The following is a 25901-nucleotide window of genomic DNA, read 5'->3' as shown; positions in this document are numbered from 1 at the left end:
ACAGAAGCGAGGAGCCCTTGCTGCAAGCTGGAAAAGCAACCTCACGGGAGATCTTCTGCGCCCCATATACGAGCTCAGCCAGACATTAAGGGCCTGGAGCAGGAATCCTGGGGTGAAGTTCTCCAGCCCGTGCAATACAAGGTCAGGCTGGATGGTCAGAATGGTCCCTTTGGGCCTTACCAATCTAGGAGTCTTCACGCCAGCTGAAACCCCAACCCGCCTCCTCTCTGCACGAGATCCAGGCAAGAAACAACTCAGCAAGTTTTATTACTAAAACCAAGCCAAACAGCTCTTTTAATCTCATTTGCACATGAGCCCAGAACTCTGGAGTTTGCAGTAGGGCCACAGAACAAGCCCTGTGCTGCAGCTCCACTTGAGGCCAGCTGGCAGCTAAGCCAAGGGGGTGAGAACACCTGCGCTCAGGGAGCCAGGGGCATCTGCAGCATCTGAGCCTGGCTTTAAGCCTTCCTTGTTGTCACTTTTCAAGGGGAGTGAGGTCTGCCCTGGTGGCCTCCAGACTAACCCTGCTCCATTTCCCTTTAACAGGCAAAAACTTCCTCACATGCACAAGCCCCATGCCCGTGGCACGCTGTGGGTCCAGGCCTCAGGAGGCAGCAGGCACAAAAGCAGAGAGATTTCAGGTTGAGGCTGCACCCTGCGTGCAGCCTGCGGGGCTTTTCCTTTGGGATAGAGGCAGCAAAGCAAGGGGCAAGGGCATCACCTGTGGCTCAGGTGCATCACACAGCAGTGGAAGATTCAAAGGCAGCACGGGCCGTCACCCCCAGGCACTGGAGTGCAGTGCAGAGAGATGCAGCGAAGGAGGGGGCACTTTGCCAGGGATCTTCCTGGGGCTGCCAGACACCAGCTGGGACGACGCACCCCCAAGGTCCAGCACTGAGGGTTAGGGGATGGAGAGGCAAACCTGCCTCTGTGCATTACCTTCAGCGGTGATAGTGCTCCTTCCCGTGGGTCACCGCCTTGGTGACCAGCACAGGAGTTGGCAGCCCGGGGGGGCCCAGCTTCACCCTCCCAGCAGGCAGCTCCTCCTTGCGGTGGGACCTGGTGGCAGCTCTGGTCTTCGGAGGCGGGAGTAACAGTAACCGAACAACCAGCGGGGCAGGAAAGGAGGGGAGCTGGGGGGCAGGAGAAGAGGCTGGGGTTCCCCTAGCTTCTGGGGAGCATCACAGTTTGTTCAGAGGGCGAGAAGCCAGTTTGCAAGCTAAGATAATGCAGCAAAATGACAAGTTACGTCCAGTGGGCCAAACCAAGGTCTGGCAGAAGCAGGTGCAATGGCCATCGGCTTCACTGAGCTTCAGCCACTTACAACAGGGCTAAATTTTAGTAGCTGCACTGTACTCAAAATCATCATGCTGCCCCCTCTGTCATTTCACCCCCATCCCAGGTATCCCCTCTGTTCCCCGTGAAAAGAGATACATTCTTCCCTTATTTCTCAGGGGAACTGCTGCTGGGGATGGAGCAGCCCCACAGGGGATAGACCAGAGTCCAGACTATACGGAGACAGAGAGGGAGATGAGACACACCATCAGCACCCCTGCTCCAACTCATTCGACCACATGAGCCAGGGGATCCAGTCTCCACTTCAGTCCCACCAGATCTTGATGGGGGGGAACTTCCAGAGGTCGGGGTGCCCCATGTGAAGCAGGTTGCTGTAGGGAGAGGTGCTCCACTGAAAAGGGGGGACATCGTCCCAGGTGGGCCCGCAGGCGGCAATCAGGCTGTAGCCCTTGGCCATCGCATAGGATGTGATCTAGGGAGAGAAAACCCAGCGTCTGACGATTTCCGCAGACTCAGCGGGAGCATCTCTGGCACAGGTCCTGCCAGATGACCTCCGGGGGACAAGACAGGCAGAAACACTTGAGCTGGGCTGAGTCCACGAAGCTGGAGCGCACACACATATATAGATTATAATGCCACGCCCCCAGACCTAAATTGTCAGCAGCAGGGATCGAACCGACAACCTCTGGATCCACCGTCAGAGCAGCTCTTCTGGATCTGTTAGCCAAAGCTGCAGTAGGCTTCCCCCCTGCAGGAGCGTGCGCTCACCCATCACCTCCCCCTGCAGCCCTCACCTTCATATCCGTGCCTCCGTGCGACCGCTGGCGCAGTGCGGCAAAGGGGTAGGTCCCGTTGGCAGGGTTCAGATCGGACCTGGCGGCGATGGCGTTTTCGGCGTTCTGGGGCGGGTCGCAGCCCTGGCACCGGGACAGTGGGTCCTTCAGGAAGTTGTTGAACCTGAGAAGCAGCATGAACACGTTCAACGGAAGCAGCCCCAAGGGGTGAGGAGCTGGGCCCCACCTGGTGTACGCCTGGATGAGCCACTGGGGCAGCTCTGCACTGGAAGGGAGGGGGAAGACCCTAGGCTGGGTTTGAACCAGGGATGGAGGGGAGCTATTCTGCTCTGTCTAGGCTCTTACACCAGGCTCGTCACTGTAGCAGCTGCCCTCAGAGCCTGACCAAAAAGCCAGCGTTGTCAGGACAGAGTCTCATTACCTTCAGTGAGCGTTGGATCAGGCTCCTGGAGCTATGGAGGTGGGATCTAACCTCAGCCCTCGCTCGTGCCGAGGTTAGATCTTGCTGGATTAGGGGGCAGAGGGAAGCGGAGATTGTGGTCGGGGCGATCAAGCGATCAGCCCCAGGGGAGGAAAGTGCTGAGAATTTAGCCTGGTAACTAGAGACAATCCTCAGGAAACCCTCAGGATCCGAACATCTCCACGCTGAAGGGTGCTCCTGATCTGGCTTTTTGAGGCCACCTCTCTGTGTAACTGCACCTGCCCCAGCTGTCCCCCAGCCTGACCAAGAGGACGGGCTGGCTCCATCCAGACAATAGCCATAGTGCCTCATCATGCCATGACACGATCACTGCCATGACACCACACGTTGTCGAGACGCAGTGACAGCGCATCAGCTCCAAGGATGCTCCAGGACCCACAGTTAGCGTTCCAAACACGCACAGCTGCCTTGTCGACATCAGGATAAGGGGCAACCCTACAATAACAGAGCCCTTAACACTCTCCCTCTGCCCCCACGCAAACACACAGCTTGACTCCCTGATCTGTGCCGGTCTCCCTCGCACACCTTTTCCCAGGCCAAGGTGCCGGAGGGCGTGGAGCACTTGTGTTTTGAGGTCCGCTCTTCCTACGAGTGATACAGCCCTCCCGGGACTAGACGTCGTTAAGCTCCCTCTCCACACAGAGAAGCCCTCACCTCATGAGCTGGATCATGGAGTCCATGTCTTGGACGAGCGTCTGATTGCGCCTGAAGATCTGGGCCCGGGGGCTTTTGTCGTAGGTGAACCAGTCGCCGTATTTCTTCACCAGCTCCAGCTGGCCACTAGCATTGAAGATCTGCTCAAAGTACCTGGGGATGTGGGGGAGGGAGTAACACCCAGGTTGAGCAGAGACCCCTCCTGCCTTTGTACATGTGCCTCAAGGAATCCCACCCCCACCCCAGAGAGGCCGGGCCAGGTGCCAAAGGGATGGGGGAAGGTAATGGATGGCTTGGTGGTTAGGAGCACTTGCCTCGGACTTGGAGGTTCAGCTCCCTGCTCTGTCCCAGACCTCCAGTGTGACTGGAGGCAAGTCACTTAGCCTCTCTGTGCCTCGGTTTCCCACCTATAGAAGGGGGATAACAGCCCTACCCTGCCTCAGGGAGGTCGTGAGGAGAAATCACAGGCGGTAAAGCGCTCTGAGACCCACTCAGCAAGATGTTATTAGAACAGCCTATCAGGGCAAGGCCCTTTCTAAAGGGGAATTTCCACCTGGTTCTCACCCAGCTGCCAAGCCCACCCCATGCCAACCCCAGCCAGCAATTAAAGGCGGAGTCCCTCTTAACAGCTGAATGCTGCCCCCTTCTGGAACCAGGCAGCACAGCTCCCTGAGAGCACATCACTCCCAGCCCCAGCTGGCTGGGGGGCAGAGGAGAATGCTCCTCATAAGCCCAACGGGGTTTGGATCAGGCCCTCACTGTGGTTGGAAGACCACCCCACAGTGGGCAAGATGGCACCAGGGGTTGGGTGCCTGTTCACCCAGCTGACCCCCCCTGCAGAGTAAGATGCCCGAAGCTAAGGGGCTGGAATGGAGAGAGAGGAGAACCTCCTTACGGCACATTGTAACTGGCCCAGTACCCCTTCTGGTACAGCTCCTCTGTTTTGTCAGCCACGACCACCAGCCCCCTGAGAGAGAGAGAGAGGGCATGAGAGACCGGAACACAAATGGGAAGCAGATTGCATGCTGGGAAAGCAGGAGTGCGGCCTCCATCTTGGATAACCAAAAAGCCAGACAATCAGGGGGCCAGATCCAATGAGCAGCTGCCCCAAGCACAGGCAGCCAGCTGGCTCCCCCAAGGTCCTCTGGCTCAGCAGGGCTTCCGTGTTTGATTCATAGATACCAAGGTCAGAAGGGACCATTATGATCATCTAGTCTGACCACCTGCACAACGCAGGCCACAGAATCTCACCCACCCACTCAGTGCCTAGAACGATTGAACCACAACCCTGCAGGGGAGCCCGGTCAGGGGCAGCCAGACCTCCATCAAACCCCGCCACCCCTCTATCCAGGCGACAGCCTCAGCATTAAAGACAAGGAATGTGACCTCGTCTCCGAGCAACAGGGGAGGTCTCAGCCAGTCAAGGCTGTGCTGTAAACACAAGTGTCACAGCTAAACAGGGGCAACAGACTCCATATCAGCGGGTGGAGCTGTAACAAACCCGGCATCACCGTATCGCTCTCCAGAGCCCATGAGGAGGCCTGGGAGAAGGAGCGAGTTCACAGCTCGATAACATTACAGCTGGATGTTCCCTTTTGAAGGCACTTACGGGATCTGCTCCAGCACCGTGAGCACCCCCTGCTGGAGGCCAGCTTTGCCTGGCAGGAAGGTGTTATAATCTACAATCATCCACTGGTTGTTGTACCTGGACAAGAGACGAGAGGGGACGCGTTTGGAGTTCAGTGCCCTCGCACCATGGTAGTAAATGTCAAGTAATTGTCCTGGTGTACTTACGCTGCCACCATGTGGCTACTCAAGGTAACTATACTCTTTGGTGTGTGATTTCCTTACTGTTAATAAATGTACACAGTCAACCTGTGGACCTTGTTGCCAGGGTGTGTTGTGAAGGCTCAAAGTACAACTGGGTTCAAAAAAGAATCAGATAAGTTCATGGAGGACAGATCCATCAATGGCTGTTAGCCAAGACGGTGAAGGGCGCATCCCCTTGCTCTGGCTGTCCCTAAACCTCAGACTGCCAGAAGCTGGGACTGGATGACAGTCGATCACTCAATAATTGTCCTGTTCTGTTCATTCCCTCTGAAGCACCTGGGACTGGCCACAGTCAGGGACAGGATACTGGGCTAGATGGACCATTGGTCTGACCCAGAATGGCCATTGTTATGCTCCGGTTTGAAGGATCTCTGTGTGGCTACAGTGTAGGCAACTCTCACGTGACTGCAGTGGACAAACTGACACCAAAGTGAGGATCAAAACTGAACACAGGTCAAGGTTTCAAACAAAGATTCCCTCCTACTCTGGAATTTTCACTCATTCGCCCCCACTTCTCATCCCCTCGCCATGTCAGGTCCGGACATCACTTGGGGCTGGTTTCAGAACACACTGCAGACACATCAGAAGTTGTTGTTCCATAAGCAATGCCTGCAGGTGGCTCTGAGAGCCAAGCAAACTTCCCTGTGGCAGGAGCAATGGACGCAGTTATTGTTACAAATCCATGGTGACTAGGACCTCCCGACTGTCCCTGGCCACCTCACAGAGCCCGAGTTTCAAAGCAACAACAGAGATGGAACTCGGGTCCTCCTCCTTCAAAACCAGAAGCCGCTTCTGTCTGTATAAGAGGAGAGACTCCCTAAACTTTGCTGCTTGGTCTCAGTGCCACTGACATCATGCAATGTGACAAAACACAACACATTAACTAACATGCAACACCACACGGCCAAAGCATGTCACAAGGTCACTGTGATGTCCCATGATATTGTGCCATCACCACAGAGTGCCTTGTGCAATAACTGGACGTCAGAGACAGGTTAGATCTTCCTGCTTGACTGAACTCACCCATCCCATCGCTGCCAAAGGGAGGGGAGAGGGGGACACAAAGGACGGTCTGGATGACTGCTAGTTGACTTACGTGCCACTGTTGAACTGCTGGAAGATGGCAGCCCACTCGGCCCCGCTCCTGGCTAGCCGGTTTGCCACTATATTTCTCAGCCACTCCAGGACACTCCCTTCCGGATGGATGTACTTCCACAAGGCAGCATTGCTGTTTCCAATGGTGGTTTCCAAAGTCACCTGCAGGGTACAGAGTCATAAGCAAATCCAGGTAAGGGTGCGTGTGACCTAACAGAGGCCAGACCTGGGCTCCTGGCAATGGTGCAGGAGAGTGACATAGGCAGAACTGGAGGGGCAACCTGCCCCATTGCCCACATGAAGAGTGCAGTAGTAGAGCAGTACATAGGCAGAGGAAGATTTGGGTTCTGCACTGAGATGATAGGATTCCTGGTGTAGACAGTGACCCAGGGCCCTGCTGCATACAACCCCCTTGAATCCCAAAGCAGCAGTGGGACAGGAGACTCAACCCCTGGCTGGCAGAACCCAGGGACAGCTAGAACATGGGGGAGGGAAGGCAGGGGAGGAGGATCCAGGCAGCAGCTGCTCACCAAGCCACTGCTCAAGATGTAGAAGTCGTCTCCTGAGAAGATGGTGCCGGGATAGGACGAGAATGTCTGGATGTGCCCTGAGATCATGTCATCACCTGGGGAAGCAAATGGCAGGGAGCCATCGGGGTGCAGCCGCCACACCCCATCACCTCCAGAGACGGGCCCTGCCAGCTTCCCACAGCAAACTCCACCCCAGGAGTGGCAGCAAGATCCAGCGGCAGGGGGAGCAGGACCCCTCTCTCTTTGCATAAGGAGCAGGGAAGCTTACACACCATCTTAGTGGGCTCTGGAAGCTCGAGTCTGGTGGCTACCTCTCTTGCCCTTCCCATGGGACAGCCAATCCCGCTTCCTGGGAGGCACATACATGCTTACTGCTGCTGTCTTATCACCCCCTCGTCCTGCCCTCCCTCCTCCTGCCCCGGGCTAAGGAGCACCAATCCTGGCAACAGCCCACACAGCTATCTCCCAGGCCCCCGCCCGCATTACGCACTGTGGGCTGAGGTCCGGAAGGGCAGCATGTATTTCTTGATGATGCGCAGCATGGACTGGTAAGTATTCCAGGTGTCATGGGAGACCAAGAGCTCCTGGTTCCCCGGCAGCAGTTTGATGAGCGCGGAGCAAGACCCTGAGCCCAGTGTGTGCTTCCTTTCCGTTCTGTTCAAGGCTGATTCCAGGTCCTCCAGGTCCCCACCCAGCTGGAACAAGCTGGAGGGGGGAAACAGAGACACATGGGCTCATAACAATCCCAGGCAGCTTAGACGGAGGCCCCTGGATTTGCCAAAGCAGAGCAGACCCTCGGGCCACCTACCCTCACCTTGGCTGGAATCCTGCTATTGGTTACCTCAGCTATGCCCACTCCCCAGGCTGGAGGAAGCAGGAAACTCTACCCTCCTGATCCTGGCCATTTGCATGTGATGGCCGTAATGATCCCTTCTTTGTCCCCACAGGTTCTCCCTGCAGCCAGGACTCCCTTATCTGACCATGGATAAGCTGCAAGCCTAGTGACTGCCATAAAACTGCAGCCTGACGCAACTGCAGACACAGGGCATGGGGGGCAGAACTTCCAACCTTTGGCTTCAGTGACTCAGGCCTTGCCTCAGCCTCAGAGGCTAATGAAACAGTACGCTGTTAGAGACCAAGGCTGGAGCATATATGTATTTGGGAGCAATCTGCCCTGCTGTGTGGGTATAAATGCATTGTGGGTAGGAAGGGCTAAGAGGGTCCGGGCAGAGGTACTCTAAAGAGCTGCTGGACTGCATTATATTTTAATTAAAACGGGAGGTCCTCTCCATGCTGGGGAGTCGGCCCAAAGAAGTCACCAAAGCATCATGCTAACATTAACAAGCTGTTCTCAGCACCTTGGGAGGAGGCAACTCCTCTCCCTGGTTTACAGATGGGGAAACTGAGGCATGGAGACAGGTTGACCAGGAGGGGCCTGCTTTCAGAACCCAGCACGCAATATGTGAGGCAGTAGCAAATCTGGCCTCACGCTTCTTCAGCAACCTTGGATCTGCAGGGCCAACAAGAGCCAGGGCACACTGCGGGGGTCAGCAAGCTAAGCAGATGGGGGCTGGGGGTTCTGCAGAGACAGGGGGTACAGCAACAAGTCACCATATCCAACCAGGACGCTGTATTTTAAAGATCATGTGGTGGGGAAGCTATCTAGAGCTCAGAGCAGAAGCATGGAGTCAGAGCTCCTGGTTCTACTGCCAGTGCTGTTGCCGACTCACTAGATGACCAAATTACAGCACTTTTCTGTGCCTCAGTTTCCCTCTGTAAAATGCGGGTAATAATGGGTCCCTAAAACCTACAGCGTCCCTTTGCTGCATGCCTATGGGATGCAGCCCCAGCTCCTCCCTACAGCCACCAGTGAACTGCAGCTGCTGAGCACGTACCAGGCCAACACCCATCTGCTTCCCCCAGCCCCACTGTGCTGGACCTGCCCCATTCACTCCACCCCATCTCTCCAGTTCCCCTTTGTTCCTGCCATCAGCCAGGACCGCCAGGGTTAAGTCCAATCACCCAGCTCCCACCCTCATGCCCAAAGGGACTTACAGGAAGCCAAACGGGGCGACTGAGAACCGTCCAGTCGGGAAAGCCACTCGCCCGTTATAACCATCCTCCAGGCCCTTGAGCTGCAGCAGAGCCAGACGCACCTGTCGGTGGAGGGACAGGCACATGGTGAGGCCCCCCATGCACAGGCACTGGCGAGCAGGCCAGGGTCTGAGATCTCACCCCACATGGTGTGACTTATCAACTGTTGGAAATGGCCAACTGTGCACCTTGACTGCATTGGCCTCATTAGCACTACAAAAGTAATCTTCCCTCTCTTGATATTCACCTCTTATTGTCAACTGTTGAGAATAGGCCACTTCCACCTCAATTGAATTGGCCTCATTAGCACTGACCCCCCCACTTGGTAAGGCAACCCCCATCTTTTCATGTGCTATGTGTATATACTGCTTACTGTATTTTTCACTCCATGCATCTGATGAAGTGGGTTTTAGCCCATGAAAGCACATGCTCAAATAAATGTGTTAGTCTCCAAGGTACCACAAGGACTCCTAGTTGTTTTTGCTCATACACACTAACACAGCTACCACTCCAAAACCTGGACCAAGTGAGAACTCAGCGACGGATCAAGCTCTCTATGGCTTGCCCCCAAATCCATCCTCATGCACATACAGAGCTACCCAGACCATGCTGCCCAGATAAGGTCCTGTAGGAGGGGAACTGAAGCTCCAAAGATGAAAGTTACAAAAGACGGATCTACTCACCCCAGCTGGAATTTGGCCAGGACTCCTGGGTTAACTTCACCAGCACACCATATATACGCAAGGCACTGCCGCCTAGCAGCACACACCCACCTGGTACCAGTACTCCAGATCTCCTTTCTCCATTTGCTCCTCCATCCAGGCCAGGTTGGTCTCAATGTAGCTCTTCAGCTTCTCGCAGTAGACAGTCTGGTATTTAAAGGGGCCGCAATAGCCCACCATGGTGTTCATCCAGTGCATGTAGATGAGCTGGAGGAAGAAGGGGGCACAGTGTAACAATGGGACAGGCCAATCTGAAGAGCCAGCCTGCTCACCCCTTTCTATCCACTTAATGTCCTCGAGTGAGGGGCTGGTTCTCCATCACCTCTGGGTAAAGTCAGGCTTTCCTCGCTAAGGCATCTCCGATTGGATGGCTGGAGAGCTAGGGACAAGCCGAACGGGGGGGAGCGCAGATAGGCAACCCCAGTCACCCTGTGTTTCCACAGGCTTCAGTCTAGGCCAAGCTTAGCTCATAAGTGAAACGAGCTTGAGAATCTCAGCCTCGCCTCCACTGGGCACAAGTGAGCCATTAACGTGCAGCACCACGGATCGGAGAGGCCCAGGAATGGACTAAACTGAGCCTGAGTCTAGATTGAAGTCCAGTGGCATAGCAGGGTGGGGGGAGCCTAGGACTGGGACACAAGGGGGCTCTGCAGACCAACTCTAGCAGAGCTCCAGGATCTGCGGGTCTGACTGTCCCCTGCCATGCACCAGCATTTACCTGCTCAGACACAGAGGCTTCGGCCAGTCCTGCAGCATAGGCCTGCAGGCTGTCATTGTACTTCTCGCTGGTGGCCAACTCCAGGAAGGACCACCTGCACCAAGCAAAGAGGACACTGAACGACCAGGGGAAAGATCACACACAATGGAAAGTCCCCATGCGGCCCATGGCAATGCACTCCCTCCACCCGGGCTCCCTGGGGGCTGTGTTTGTATCTTACTTTATCTGAAGCGTCCTTCAGATAAAGGCTCCAGTCAGACAAAGCAAACTACTCTCTGGGCCTCTCTGTTGTTTGCCGTCTGGAGCTGCTCCCAAGAATCCCTGTGCCACCACACAGCTGGGGCTAAAGACACCCTGGAGCCAGGGGAGGTGCTTACCAGGGTCTTTCTCCATAAGGGGGACATCAAGGGGAAACAGAAGAGGACGGGGGACCAGACAAGCTTCTGCTCTCCCTTAAAGGATCTGCACAACCATTGTCCCTTACATAGGTACTGGCGTTACCATGGCATCCAGCACTGCAGGGTCTTCCACACACACTACTCTGCACTTCGAATCGTCAAATATCAGGGTTGGAAGGGACACAAACCTTTGCTAATTCAACCCCTCCCCTCAAGATTAGCAGTGGACAGAGGTTGTCTATTCTGGGGGGCGCTCCACAGGGGCCAGCGGAGATACAAGGGAGCAGGGCCTTTGGCAGCTGGCTCAGGGCCATCTGTCTCATAGGCACCCCTTTGCGGCACAGTTCTCCAGTCCCCGGATAGGTCACGGGTGGATCAGCCTCTGACAGCAAATGAAACCCACCAGGCAGCAGCACCTGGGACGTTCAGTACCCACAGAGCTACTGGGTCACTTTGGAGAGCGGACAGCAGCTCCCCCCCGCCCAAAGCTCATTCGATCACTTTGGAGCCTCCTGCCTCTCAGCCCGGCCTACAGAACAGGGCCAAGAGCTCACGCCCCAGAGTCAGCCCTGCTGAGATCAGTAAGCAATACTGAAGGTCAGTGCAGGAGGGAGTCAGCAACTCCGATTGGCTCAAGCAGACAGATATTCACACCAAGATAATGCACTGCTCCACTGCGGCTGGCTAACGGGCCCCGCCCAATGGAGAGTGACTTCTAAAAGAAACAGCACTGGTGCCAGCTGGACTGCCCTGGAGACAGAGGGCCCCTAGGACAGGTACCGCAGGGGCACTGGTGCTGTGAGCTTCCCCTACTGGGGGGGGAGTCAACCCTAAATGGGATTCCACTTGGTAATCAGCAGGATCCCATTACTGGTGACTCGATAGCACAATACTCATCCAGGCCTTACTGGCGCTAAGTATTTCCGAGTGCTAGGCGCACCTTAACCCCTCCAGTATTAGGTACACAGAAGAGGCTTGACCAAGGTCACACAGCAAATCAGACCTGAATGCCACACCCCTGCCACAACCAGCATCCAAACTTCCTTCTTCCAACTGACCTAGGTACATCACCATTACATCTAAACACAGCAGAGTGGCTGCTGCTGGGAGACAGCGGTCACTGCATGCTGCAGACAGTTCCAGAGGGAGCAACAAATGCAGTACTGCCAACTCCAACAACACTGGGTGCTCTTCGTGAAGCCCAAGCTCCTGGAGTCACATGATCATGAGAGTCTCCGCTTTATTTTATTTATTTATTTTAAAAGGTAAGTTTCCAGGCCTCACAGTTGCAGAGAAAAGCTTGAAAATGTGACAGCCTCAGGGCTACGACACCAGAAGACAAATAAAAAGAACCCTAAAGTTATTTATTATTATTATTATTTTTAAATCTCATGATTTTTATGCCACTCGTGATTTTTTGGAGGGTTTAACATGACTTCTGAATACCTGGGATTAGCAACAGGGACTGTTCTCTCATCTAAAGAGACTGTGTTTATTGCTTTGCTTAAACCTGAAATAAGACAGCTCAGCCGAGGCACAGCGGGATTGCTCTTTACCTGCGCATGGTGAAGCATCACAACTATTTCTACTACACGGGGTGAAGGAAAATGCCACCAATGACAGGCTTGGGGTGGGCTAGTGAAATGCAGGTATTTATTGCTCTCTGGGCCAGTTTTTGACCTGGGAGAGGGAACTGCCCAACATGTCCAGCCTAACCCAGAAGATGAGAAGTAGCCTCTTGCCTCCGTAACCATGCTAATTGCACTGAAGGGGCATTTATTGTCTGCAGCCTGCTGCTCTGCTAGACCCACACTGTGACTCTGCTCAGCTAGCTGATGTCCCATAATGCACTTCAGACAAACACCCGTGGCTAATTAGTGATGCTCACTCAAAACCTGCCAGGCGCTGGAATGACAGAGGTTCCCTAGTAGCAGCTGTGTTAGTCTGTATCTGCAAAAAGAACAGGAGTGCTTGTGGCACCTTAGAGACTAACACATTTATTTGAGCATGAGCTTTCGTGAGCTACAGCTGAATGCATCCGATGAAGTGAGCTGTAGCTCACAAAAGCTCATGCTCAAATAAATGTGTTAGTCTCTAAGGTGCCACAAGTACTCCTGTTCTTTTTTTTAAGAGGTTCCCTGAATAAGAGGCACTACGCAGCAACAGGGGTCTGATACTAGCATAAGCAGAACCAGAGTTTTGAGAGCAATGATTGTACCAAAAAGGCGGCTGCTTCTTTCCTGTACTCAGTTATTTCAAATTGAGGAGAAAAGCTGAAGCAGCTTCAGTTTCAAAATAATCATCATGGCAATATAGTTATATATCTTTACCCCATCCCCTTTCAGACTCTTATTCCGGACCAGTGGCTCTCAACCTTTCCAGACGACTGTACCCCTTTCAGGAGTCTGATTGGTCTTGCAGACCCCCACGTTTCACCTCACTAAAAAGCTACTTCCCTTCAAAACTGGGCATAAAAATACAGAAGTGTCGCAGCACACTATTACTGAGAAATTGCTGAGGGTCTCATATTTACCATAGTATAAAATAAACCACTTGGACTATAAATATTGTACTTACATTTGGGTATAGTACATAGAGCAGTATAAACAAGTCGTTGTCCGTATTAAATTTTAGTTTGTACTGACTTCACTAGTGCTTTTTATGTAGCCTGTTGTACAACCAGGCAAATCTCTACACGAGTTGATGTGCCCCCTGGAAGACCTCTGCGTAGCCCCAGGAGTACACGTACCCCTGGTTGAGAAGCACTGTTCTAGATCATAAGCTCTTCAGGGCATGGGCTGTTGCTTAACATGTGCTTGTACAGCACCCGGCACAGTGGGGCTCCAGGTGTTGGGCAGCAGCATAAAGCTTTAAGACAGGCTCAATCCTAAGTGGAGCCTCTTGATGCTAGGGCAAGGGGAGTAATAATGTCCAAAACACAAGGAGGAAGAGCCACTCAACAGTGTCCCTTTCACAAGCAACGCAGAGGGATGTGCACACCCCCATCTAAGCATGCATGTGGATGGAAAGTGCCCGCAAGGCCTTACCCACACCGCAGCTGGCAGGATCCTTCCTACTGCAGGTAGACAGTGCCTTTCGTTCTGCTCCAGCCAGTGCACTGAAGGTAGCAGTGTGGCACTGGAGGCAGCTTGGACTAGCGGAGCGAGAATGCACTGCAAGGGTCGCAAGGGATCCAGGCACTGTATTTGGGCGGCTAGCCAAAGCCACCGCCTGCGCCACTCCAGCCACACTGCAATTGCTAGCTCATTTGCTCCAGCGCAGCGAGGGCCCGCATCTACCTACACCGGAAAGCACCATCCCAGCTACTATCCCTATGAGGAGAGGCTGAGGGAACTGGGATTGTTTAGTCTGCGGAAGAGAAGAATGAGGGGGGATTTGATAGCTGCTTTCAACTATCTGAAAGGGGGTTCCAAAGAGGATGGCTCTAGACTATTCTCAGTGGTAGCAGATGACAGAACAAGGAGTAATGGTCTCAAGTTGCAGTGGGGGAGATTTAGGATGGATATTAGGAAAAACGTTTTCAGTAGGAGGGTGGTGAAACACTGGAATGCGTTACCTAGGGAGGTGGTGGAATCTCCTTCCTTAGACGTTTTTAAGGTCAGGCTTGACATAGCCCTGGCTGGGATGATTTAATTGGGGATTGGTCCTGCTTTGAGCAGGGGGTTGGACTAGATGACCTCCTGAGGTCCCTTCCAACCCTGATTTTCCATGATTCTATACTAGGTAGACATACACAAAGTGATCTCAAGGGTGAAACTGCACGGATGCTAGACATGCCGCATTACTCCCCCTTTAACAGCAAGAGGGGATTTCTCCTCCGCCAGCAATTTGCAAAGGGTTTTGCAACAAGTGGAATGCAATAACCGCAATGGAAAATGAAATCATATGCGTGTGGGGCCATCGAGACTGGAACAAAAGGCCCTGGCTACCGGACTGCAAGAAGGTGGCGCAAACACGCCTGATGCTGCAGAAGCGGCAGAAATGGCATGAGCCCCTGGTTAGGGGCACTCCAGCGTCACTGAATAGCAGAAGTGAAAGGGTGAGGAGAAAAGATACAGTTAGATCTTGTTGACAGATGTTTTTGTGAGGACAGGGCGGGGCGGGGGGGGGGGGGAGATGGAAGAGGGCCAGAGAAACCAGCCAAAACAGCCCCTGAGCAGAAACTCACCCAGGCAGGGCAGCTCCAGGACCCGACCCTCGCGCCCTGCCGCACCCCAGTCTCGAGAGCGGCGAGGGAGCCCCCCACCCATCGGCAATGGAGACCCCAACCCAGGCTCGCTCGCTCCCAGCAGCCGGGTCTGAGCTCGCCCGCCGTCCCCGGGATCCGCCGGATCGGGACTGGCCCGGCGCAGGATCGGGACCTAGTGTATGTATACACCCCCCCAGCCCCCCACGCGGGGCCCCCCTACCCCGTGTCTTGGATCCGGTCGGTGAGGTTGGCCCAGGCGACGGCGGCGGGGTCCCAGCCCGGCACGATCCGCAGCTGGCCCGAGGCGGGGTCCAGCAGCACCGAGCTGCGGCGCGTCTCGGGCCCGGAGAGGGGCCGGGCGGGCGGCAGGAGGCCCAGGAGCAGCAGCAGCAGGGCCAGGGGCGGGCGGGGGCGGCGGCGGGCGCTCATTGCCATTGCCATTGCCCCAGCCCCTGCTGCAGCCGCCGGCCTGCTCCGCCACGCAGCTCTGCGGGAGCCGGGACGGGCGGCTGGGGCGGGGCTGGGGCGCCCCTCTTAAAGCCACCCGGCCCCTTAAGCGCGGCGCCTGGGGCGAGCGGGGGAGGAGCTGGCAGAGGCCCCGGAGCGGTGGACACCAGGCAGGGCTGGCCCCTGGGGATCGCCCGCCCACCGCTAAAGGACCCTCCCCCAGCCTAAGGGGAGGAGCCGCAAGGTCCGGATCTCAATTAACCGCCGGGGGCAGCTGAAGGTATAACAGGGAGGGGAGTGCGGTCATGGGCTAAACAAAGGGAACCGGTCGGGGAAGCCGAGCAGAGAACCCCGGGCAGCGCCCGCTGCTCCTCGAAGGCGTCAAGGGAGGCAGCGGACGCTGCCCAGAGGAACTCCCCCCGGATTCGCGAGCAGATGGAGGATCGGGAATAGGCCCCACAGTCACAGGAGACCCCATTGGCCAACCTCCTCTCCCTGGTCTTGTAGATGGCCACTTTGGCCAGTGCTAGGAGTAGGTTGACGAGGAAGTCCCACAACTTTGTGGGGACACGGATAGGGAGTGTGTAGATAAGGAGGTGAGGGGAAAAGTGCAGCCAAAAATGCAATAGGATATCTAAGAGGAGCCAGAATAGGGGCTGCAACCTGGCACACTCCAGATTCACGTGCGCCAGGGTTTCCCTCACGCTGCAGAAAGGGCAGGTGTCTAGGACGGGGGTGAACCGCGGCAAGAACAGGCCCACGCTCACAGCTCCATGAAGGAGCCACCAACTGATACCCCAGGCGGGCTTTGGGACCAGGGTGGAATATAGGCCGGCCCACCGGGATTTCTCACCCTCCAGAGGTGGCAGGAGGTCCCGCCACTTCGTGTCAAGGCAGGACACGAGGGTGAGGACGTGAAGGGTGTGGAGCATGAGTGTGTACAGCTGTTTCCTTGGTGCGATCCGGAAATGAGCCAGCTGCAATTTGTGCAGCCGGCTCACGGTGAAGGGGCAGGATGGCCAGGTGGGTCCACGGGGCAGGGGCCTGATGAGACGGTCCAGAGGGCCTGGGTGTAGGGTGTGCGGCGGGCGCTGTCCCGCAGAACCTGGTCGAGGTAGGACCGAGCAGTGGGCGGTAAAGCGACCCTCGCCTCCTGAAGTACGTGCCAGGGAGAATGAGGGCCAGAGAGCCCCATGTGCTGAACGAATGCCGGGCAGGGCTGTGTTAGGCTGGCATGCTGCCTCTGCATGCTGCACTTCCAACTGCACCCCCACAGACATCATCTTCCAGTGCATGGGCCCCAGTGCGGGTGTCATCAAACACCAGCACCCCATCCTCCATGGGGACCCCATCCTGAAAGCCTTGTCTTCTGACCTTCAAACAACCCCTGAAGTACCTCATCTGACGCAAGCTCCCCATAGACCAGGACACCCCAACTCAAAGCGGCACCAGACCCTGCCAGAACAACAGATGCAAAACCTGCAGACATCTTTCTACTGCTCCGATGATCAACATCCCCATTCACATCTTTCAAGAGATCGCAACCTGTGGTGTACCTCATCCAGTGCCCTAAATGCCCCAATAACAACTGTGTTGGTGATACCAGATAATCATGATGCTCTCAAATGAACTCACAAAGGGAAATGATAAAAGACAGACACATAGACTCATAGGGAGCTCGAGAGGTGTCTAGTCCAGTTCCCTGCACTCAAGGCAGGACTAAGTATTGTCTTCTAGACCATCCCTGACAGGTGTTTGTCTAACCTGCTCTTAAAAATCCCCAATGATGGAGATTCCGCAGCGTCCCTAGGCAATTTATTCCTGTGCTTAACCACCCTGACAGGAAGTGTTTCCTAATGTCCAACGTAAACCGCCCTTGCTGCAATTTAAGCCCATTGCATCTTGTCCTGTTCTCAGACGTTAAACTCACTCCTCCTTGTAACAACCTTTTATGTATTTGAAAACTGTTATGTCCCCTCTCAGTCTTCTCTTCTCCAAGATCTTCTCCTATCACCTGTGGGGGAACACTTTTTTCACAAAGCAATCACTCTACATCTGACCTATCCGGTCGCATCCTCAAAGGAAACCTGCACAACACCTTCAAAAGACGAACCTGGGAGCTTAAATTCATAACTTGGCTAGACACTACAAATCACGGATCAAATAGACACGCTGGATTCATGGCTTAGTAGAACAATCTGTAACCCACTAATAACCCCAACAGCTGCTTCTCCCCACCCTTCCTTTTCTCCCTATGACAGGGGTGTTAATGGGACACTTTATCTTGAATGGTCCCTCGAAATGTGTATTAACTACTTATGCTAAACTATCTGTGACACTCTGAGTTAGTTTCCCAGAGCTGAAGAAGAGCTCTGTGTAGCTCCAAAGCTTGTCTCCCTCATCAACCCAGGTTGATCCAATAAAAGATATGACCTCACTCACCCTGTCTCTCTGCTGCACCAAGCACAACTGCAGGGAAACTGGGTGCCAGTGTTGCCAACTCTCATGATTCTGTCATGAGTCTAATGATCATTATTGTTTTCCTTAAAGCCCCAGCTCCTGGAGTCAAGTGGAAGTGTGATGATTTCAGCCTTTGTTCTTAAAGCAAAAGTAAGTTTCTAGCCCTCGTGGCTGTGGAGAAAGCTTCAAAATGTGGCCCCAGCATGGGCGGCGGGTGAATCACCAGCTGCCCCCTTCCACAACTGGAGCCCGGAGCCCCCAGCCCCGTGGTCGCCAGCCCCCCACCCGCCTCAGTCCCAGTGCACCAGGAGCAGGGCAAGCAGGAGGGGGCTTCAGGGAGTAGCATGGGTGGGGTCATGCGGGGGTGTTTGGGGAGGCACAGCCTTCCCCAGCTTATTAGACATCTCGCCCCTGGACCCAGGTGCCCCCTATTGGCTCAAAGAGCAGAGGGGAAATGAAAGAACAGCAAATCTAGTATTTTTACATAATCTCACGCTTTTAAAGGCAATCTTGTGATTGTTGGTGAGCCCCACACGTGATTTTTGACCATTTGGGGTTGGCAACAGAGCAGGCCAAGCAGGGAGAAGCCAGTGGCAGAGTTGAGTTGCCAGGGACCGAGGGGCAAGGCTGTCCTACAGGTGGGCTGTTCCTTGTCATCAGGGTTGGTTCTTGGCTTCTTTGCAGATCAGCAGATTCCATGACATTTAAAGACAGTCCAATCTCTGAGCCCCTGAGCAAGACAACTCTGCAACTGAGGGAATATCTCAATGGGTACGATGGGCATGGTGTAAGGATGAATGTGAGTGGGTCCGAAAGGTCCAGACTGGGCAGGGATGCAGTACAAGCGCACGGATCAGAGCCAGGTCAGCCGCAAGAAGGCCCACAGGTAATGGGAGATTCACCCACCAGAGAACGGGTGGTTTTATTACCTAGATCCAGTGCTACAAGGCATGGCGTACAAGCGGCTTTGTGCTGATGGGGTGATACCATGGAGGGTCCAGGTGGGGGTCCAGGTGATACGTACCAAGTACTCCAAGCAGCCCTGGCAGAGCAGTTTGGGCAGGGAGGGTGGCACAATAGATGAAATCCTGGCTCTATTTAAAAAAACAGAGGGAGTTTTGCCCTTGACTTCAATAGGGCTGTGTTTTACCCCATGATTGATCTTGGCTCCTGCCACTGCAGTGCGATCGGGTGGTTTGAAGAGCGCCCGAGATTTGCTTGAACCAGCCCTGCCAACTGTAACAAAAAACATGCAGAGACTGTATCCACTCCGGGGAGACACTTGGTGCTTCAGGACAGTTGATGACTTGTGACCTTCGCTCTCTGACTCACATGCAGCTGAGATGGGGTTTCCAGGGCCCCCTGCTGGATGGACTCAGTACAAACACTGCCCACGCCAGCATGCGTTGGCTCTGGGATCTGCATTGGTTCCAGTATGTTTCCAAGTGGAATGGTTTTAAAGCCCTCAGTCGTTTGGGACCTGGTTGTCTGAGAGCTGCGTCCCTCCCCATGCAGCTGCCATTGGTATAGGCACTTGAGAAAGCAAAACAAAAAATGTCAGGCTTTTGTTACAGAAGCCAAAGAGGGTTCATGGGAGCTCAGCCCCACTCCCTGGCCTCAGGAGGTCCCTTGGAAGTACACTGGCCCTTTAAGACCTTGCTCTCCTCACCTTCTAGTCCAGTGGCTCTCAGCCTTTCTAGACGACTGTCCCCCTTTCAGGAGTCTGATTTGCCTTGCAGACCCCCACGTTTCACCTCACTTAAAAATGACTGGCTTACAAAATCGGTCATAAAAATACAGAAGTGTCACAGCACACTATTACTATAAAAACCTGGGGTGCAAGTTCCAAACTGCTTTGTCCCACGGAACCACACTGCACGTTCCCAGCTACAAATAGACCCTTCTTTCTCAAATATTTCTACATATCGGTTAAGTTTTCCTTTACATCCTTTCTCAGTTTGCTAAACTTGCAGCTGCTGCCTGTATTTTAACACACCTTAATACAGTTAATCTCTCTTGGCTCAGGTCTCCCTGCCTTCCTAGGTTGCTCTTCATCCCCTTCCCCCACTTCTCCTCACGTCTGCTCTCTCTCTTTGTTTTAAAAGTTTAAAGTTATAGTTTTTACAAAAACCTCCAGAATATAAAACAATTGAAAACCGAACAAAACAACAAAGAGAAAACAAGGGAAAAATTTTACTTTAAATAAATCCCATAAATTATTTATTTTAACCCTTCAGAAATGCAACAGCTGGAATTACGCCTAACTTTCTTAAAGATATGGTTGCCAAGCAACAAAAATGCAGGCTTTGCTTCTATCCTAAGCACTAACTAATATTTGAGACATGGGCTTTCCTTATTACCACATAGCAAAGTTTTAAAATAAAGTTAATATAAAGTAATAAAAAATGCTTTACGTTACTAAATTAATACCAGCAGAGCTGGGACAGCACACCAAAATACTATAAAATAGTAATTATAAAATTGAAATATAAGTATTGTCCTTACATTTCAATGTATAGTATAATAGAGCCGTATAAACAAGCCAATGTCCATATGAAATTTTAGTTTGTACTAACTGTTCTAGTGCTTTTCCTGTAGCCTGTTGTAAAACTAGGCAAATATCGGGATGAGTTGATGTACCCCCTGGAAGAGCTCTGCGTACCCCTGATGGAGAATCACTGTTCTAGTTCAACTCCAGTTATCCTCAGACTCCTAGGTCATATCCTGCCCCTTCAGGCCTGCTAGCCTATTTTTAATGAGCCTTATTAGTATTTGTTATTTCTATTCCAGAAGCTCCTAAAGGCCCCATTTAAAATAGAGATCCCACTGTGCTAGCATACAGCGTTGGACAGTCCCTGCCCTGGAGCGCTTACAGTCTAAAGAGACAAGTCAGACAGAAGGTGGGAGGGGAAACAGACAGGCCCAGAGAGGGGCAAATTGCCTGTGTCAGTGGCAATAGAACCAGGTGTCCTGAGTCCCAGTCCAGCTGCCCAGGAACAGGAAATATTGCACAAAATCTGTGCCTCTTTCCTGGGGTGAGAACTGCATAGCATGGAGAAAGCTTTCCTGACATTGCCTTGTGATGCCCGTGGCATGGAGCAAGGGGTGTTGCTTTGAAATCACGTCAGTGGTTGGCGATCCTGCTGTGAGCTCTCTCTGATGGGCACCAGGGCACATTTTTGCAGTTCTGAGCTCTCAAGGAGGCTTGAGCTGTACGGCAAAGGCATTTGTAACTTTCCTGAACACAACAAACCCAGTGCCCCAGGGTGGCTGGGTTCATTCTTTGCTCAGTTTTTCCCCTTAAAGGCATGTGATTTTAGTGGGCAGTTTAACAAGGTGGGAAACTGACCCTTTAAGCTCTTAAGGCTCTTATGTCATAGAATATCATAGAATCATAGAATATCAGGGTTGGAAGGGACCCCAGAAGGTCACCTAGTCCATGTCGCCAACAGTCAGGCTTCTGTTTTCCCACTATCAGCTCCCTTGGCTGGGCTGAGAGGTCTCTTATCTGATCAGTGTTGTCCCGTGAGCACTGGGCGGGGGAGGAAGCAGGAAGCACAAAATCAAAGCCAAGCACAATGACTTGGCCTCACGCTGGCAAAGCAGGAGAATCAATTGTGGTGGACGATCTTCTTCCCAGACTGGGGAGGTGGGAATAGGGCAGGCTGGAGATGCAAGATGGTTTAGGTTTGGTTGCCAAGGAAGGAGGGGCAGGGCCAGAGATGACTGCAGTGCCTCTTGCTGGAAGATCCCTGAATTGGTGCCTTTGGCTGAAGACCTTCTGCCTTGTTATGTGGAAGAAAAAGAAGGTGCCATTTGGGGTGAATCAGCTCATAAAGAACATGCCACCCCATCCCCGCCTCTGCCCCTGAACAGGAGATAGATGGCTGGGTCCAATACTTGCTATGGACCATTCTAAAGCAAAGGTCTCTACAGGCATTGTCACATGCCCTCTTGTTTGTTTGGTATGGCCTAAGCAGCCCAATGTGTAATATCCTGATAGCATGGTCTCCGGGGTTCAGCTATCACGGGGATGAGTGTAGTACATGAACCCGAGTAGAACAGCAACCAGGGCTTGGGTTGTGACCTTTCATGCAAAACCATCCCAGAATTTATGCTGAGCCTAGTGCATGACAGGAGAAGGCGTTAGTGGCTGCTGTGTGGATGCCGATGCAATGCAAACCTTGCCAGGCACCTCACCATCAAGTCTCAGTGCCTGATGTAAGGAGCTCCCAGAAACCCGTGACTCTCCATGTGAGCTGTCTTTTTGTCCTGTGTCCATACAGCACCTAGCACAATGTAACTGGGGCCGATAGGCCTGACATCAATGATAGTCATTAACATTTAGCTAATAGCGCCTCTGCCCCAGCTCCACCCATTTGCTCTATAAAGGGGCTGAAGACACAATCAGTGATGGCCCCTTGTCATCACCATGCCCTTAAACTTTGTTCCAATCCCTTGGGGTTGCTGCTGCTCCCCAGAGGTAGGAATGGAACCCAGTGTCCTGACTTTCTGTCCCCTGCTCTAACTGCTGGAAAATGCTTCCTCCTGGTGTGGGCATCTCTGTCAGTCTTGATTCATAAGAACTTCAGAGCCAACGTTGGGATCATCCCAAATTGTCCTGGAAGGATCTGGATAAGCTCTACTTACCGTCCTCAGGGAAGAATCGCACGCGATGGGTTGAGTGGGGCACTAGGTTTAACCAGTTGGTGGAGGCCCCTATCCGGTGGCTGCACCAGGTGCGTGTGTATCCTGCATGTGACTGTCACGGAGGCTCAGTTCAGCACCTCTCAGGTTTGCAGACACAGCGTTACTGGGGCAGTTGGAAGAGCAGAACGTGTGCTGAAGTTGGAGGCACGTTGGGGAAGTTGGAAGAGCGGAAAGTGGCAGGGATGTGCTGCTGACCTGGTTTCAGCTGGAAGGAGGCCTTTGGATTGCTAGTTGTGTGATAGTCAAAGAGGCCATGGTTAGGGTGACCAGAAAGCAAGAGTGAAAAATCGGGACGGGGGTGGGGGTAATAGGAGCCTATCTAAGAAAAAGACCCCTCTAAAATCGGGACATCTGGTCTCCCTAGCCATGATTCACACAATCAGCCAGAGAGCATCCCATTTATAGCCACTCCAGTGTAGCTATACGGATACAAAGCCTCATGCAGACAGGCAAAGTCTCTGTAAGCTGTGATGTGCACTGGTGGACTCAGATCCACCCCCCTCACCCCCCACGCTTGGAGCCAAGCTATCCAGCTATCGCTAAAGTTTAATAGATGGTGACATTGTCTATCTGTCAGAAGCCAGGACAGCCCACCCAGAGCCAGATTTTCAAACGTAGGCATTACGGAGTGGCCATTTGTCAGGCACCCCCTTGTGGACAGAGGTGTTTCCGCAGGCCTCCCCGCCCCGCCCCCCCCATCTCTTTGGGGGTCCCTGAGAGTGCGGTATAGGCTCTCGCAGGGCTCTCTCTCAGGTCAGTAGCCCAAAGTAATTCAAAATAATCCTCAGTGTCCCAAACGCTAAGTCCACCATAGCAGCACCATAGTTCACACCCATCACCAACGCTCCTGCCTTCCATGGACCCCTTCTCCTGCTCAGCAGCAGTTTAGCCTCCTGGCTCAGCCTTCCTTCCTCCATCCCTGTGCACTCTTTTCAGAGGGAAGGTGGCATATATGGTACGATCCTTCTGAAAGCCTCGCCCAGTTGGCTGGAAGGTTGGGGAGTCCTGCTCCCACCCTGCACTACAGGGCTCCTCATCCCTGGCCTCTAAAGTGACAATGTTCCATCCCACTGCTAAGTCCCTGGGACTACCTCCTCTCTTCCAGTTTTGGCCGTTTTCTAAGCTTGTGCTCACACCATCCTCCCTGAAGCAGGGTCTTCTCGTCCCCCTAAGGCTTAATGGATACCCTGTCACAGAATGCATGGAGCCACAGATGCAGAATGTGTCTGCCGTGACAGGTCTTATTTGCACGGGCAGCTATCAAGCCTGAGCACATGATGTGGTTGCCTGCCCTAGCAGGGGACTGAATTTGATGACCCAGGGAGGCCCCTTCCAGTCCTGTGTTCCTAAGCAGCTTGCAAATTGGATGCACAAATGATCAGAATCCTGTGAAATGATCTGATTTGCACATCTGGTCACAGTAATTGTGCTTGCAAATTAGCCACGTAGTAAATCGTGCCCACAGATTGCATGCACTGTTGTACCCCTAAGTCATCTGGAATTCTAGCTGCAAGTGACTGCCCAGGTTAGGGGTCACAGTAGAGTTTGGGGACTTATCATTTAGCATTTTACTGCCCTTAGTGGGCAAAGGAACGGACTGGGCTGCCCAACCCAGACCTGGATGCAGGAAGAAGTGAGGAGCTGCAGCACTAGGAGACTATGCTGCATTTTATCTGGAGTAATTCCAGGCTTCTTCAATGTGCTCCAGACCTGTGAAAACTAGGGCACTGTGTGAGGGGTGGAGGGGGATAGGGAGAGGCATGTATTAATGACCAGGCGACAACAACACTTAATCACAACCCCTCTCTAGTTCAGACAGGCTGTCCCCGCACATTGACAGCCACACCCTCTAGAGTTCAGGGAGACAGCAGAGCCAGAAGCAGAGAGCCCTTAAAGCAGTGCAAAGCAAGCCAAGTGAAAATTCCACAAGCTGAAGGACTGGGGAGAGCAGGAAATTGGCCCAAGGGAGAAAGGAGTGTACAGCTCCAAGGGGGAATGAGGATGGGAACCAGGGCTGACTCACAGAAGGGCTCTACAGTTTTCAGTGTCAGTAACTTTATTGGCCTGACAAAGGTGCGGATTAAGGAAATGCTTGGCTGCCAACTGGCATTATCCCACCCATCCCCCCTGCCTGCCCTTTACACGGAGACACTCTCATGTTGGATGCATTTTTAGGCAGTCTTTCCAGGGCTTCTTGAGTGCATTTCAATGAGACACGCCAAATCTTCCTTCCTATTTCATACTGGGGTCTTGAGAACTGTGGTTTAGTTTCCTAGCTGGGAAATGTGGGGAGAAGGGTGCTGCCGAAGCCCATGTTCTGTTATGCAGAGGCATGGGAACTGGATCACTGAAGAAAGAGGATTTTGTTCAAGCACATTGTGCCCGGAGTGGCTCCTGAACACCACACATATTCCACAGCTTAGCAGCCCCTTGTATATCTCCATAAAGCTGTATCGATCTGTGGCTATGTGCAGCGCCTAGCACAATGGGGCCTTGGGCCGTCACTGGGACTCCTACAGGTAATTAATATGGGGAATGAATCATAGAATAGAATCATAGAATATCAGGATAATCATAGAATGTACTGCATATACTGGTGTATACACATATAGAGGCAGCCACCCACCATGCTTGGGCAAGCTGGGATGGGCTGAGGCCTCAGGGATTCAATCAGGCTGGAGGCAAGGCACTCCAATATAACTGCCCTACCATGTGCTATGGTGGAGTCCTCCTAGACCCCCTTCCTCTGTCACGGCAACAAGAACGGATCCTGGATGCAATTCAGTTAAAAGCCGTAGCATAGACTGGGCCTCGCTGGACTGCCATGATCGGGCTAATAAAGCCTGGACTCTTAAGGGTTTGACTGCAGCTTGATCTTGGCTATGTAGCTTTCAAGCATCTTGTAAGCAAGCCCTCCTGGCTCATCTGTAGGGGTAGTGTTGACAGGACTTTTCCTTGCACAGCTTCCCTCAAAGCAGAGCTGCAATTTGCTCCTTGCAGTGCAATGAAGCAAGCCTGGGTTTTTATTCTAACTTCCTAACAAAGGAGTTTCACTATGAGTCCCTTATGAGCAGGTTCTGTTTACTGTAAGGTTTCATTAAAATATGACCCGGTATAGTAGGAGAGGCCCCGATCCTGCAAGTGCGTTAACTACTCAAATGAGCAGTCCCATTGTCCATTTGCAAGCTCAGGGCGAGAGCCAGTTGGGAATTTTTCATCGGCAAAGCCAGTTTGCCAAAACCAAAACCTTTCGTGGGCAATGGTCAGTCCTGACAAATTTCTCAACTTGAAGAATGTTTGAAAAATAAAAAGCTTCAAAATCATTGGAATGTCCCGTTTCAACATTTTCTACATGAAAATTTTCAGTTTTCCAGTTTGAAACAACATTCTGATTCAAACTGTAAACTAATTATAGTATTTAAAAAAAAATGGTTGAAATCCAAACAAAACATTTGGATTGAC

The 25901-nt window shown here is 52.9% G+C and overlaps 1 protein-coding gene and 1 long non-coding RNA gene across 3 annotated transcripts; one reads left to right on the top strand and one right to left on the bottom strand.

The window, feature by feature from the left end:
• Nucleotides 1-262: 262 nt before the first annotated feature.
• Nucleotides 263-15448, bottom strand: PLBD2 (phospholipase B domain containing 2). 2 transcript variants are annotated; one of them, XM_073312396.1, is made up of 12 exons: nt 15043-15448; nt 10215-10308; nt 9548-9703; nt 8736-8836; nt 7171-7385; nt 6681-6775; nt 6152-6312; nt 4835-4930; nt 4121-4192; nt 3226-3378; nt 2091-2253; nt 263-1768 (listed from the first exon to the last, which is right to left on the bottom strand). In XM_073312396.1, exons 1-12 carry the CDS (start codon nt 15261-15263, stop codon nt 1601-1603), a joined length of 1695 nt encoding a protein of 564 aa, XP_073168497.1. In that variant the 5' UTR covers nt 15264-15448; the 3' UTR covers nt 263-1600. The 2 variants fall into 2 exon arrangements, with proteins under 2 accessions (XP_073168497.1, XP_073168498.1); XM_073312397.1 differs by lacking the exon at nt 4835-4930.
• LOC140898524 (uncharacterized) lies at nt 14918-22674 on the top strand. The gene is made up of 3 exons (XR_012155010.1): nt 14918-14999; nt 17820-17879; nt 18414-22674. It is a non-coding gene; the product is annotated as an uncharacterized lncRNA (long non-coding RNA).
• Nucleotides 22675-25901: the final 3227 nt, after the last annotated feature.

Source organism: Lepidochelys kempii, chromosome 15 (assembly GCF_965140265.1).
Source record: "Lepidochelys kempii isolate rLepKem1 chromosome 15, rLepKem1.hap2, whole genome shotgun sequence".
Classification (NCBI taxonomy): domain Eukaryota; kingdom Metazoa; phylum Chordata; order Testudines; family Cheloniidae; genus Lepidochelys; species Lepidochelys kempii.
The sequence above is the reverse complement of the archived record's forward strand: the minus strand, read 5'-3'. Positions and strand labels throughout refer to the sequence as shown.

What these genes read in the sequence shown, in the direction of transcription:
- PLBD2 (XM_073312396.1), bottom strand. Translation starts at nt 15,263, where the DNA reads ATGGCAATGGCAATGAGCGCCCGCCGCCGCCCCCGCCCGCCCCTGGCC. An exon ending in GACCGGATCCAAGACACGGG is followed by an intron (nt 10,309 to 15,042) that starts GTAGGGGGGCCC and finishes TGCTTGGTGCAG; the next exon opens with GTGGTCCTTCCTGGAGTTGG. An exon ending in ACGGTGCTGGAGCAGATCCC is followed by an intron (nt 4,193 to 4,834) that starts GTAAGTGCCTTC and finishes TCTCTCTCTCAG; the next exon opens with GGGGCTGGTGGTCGTGGCTG.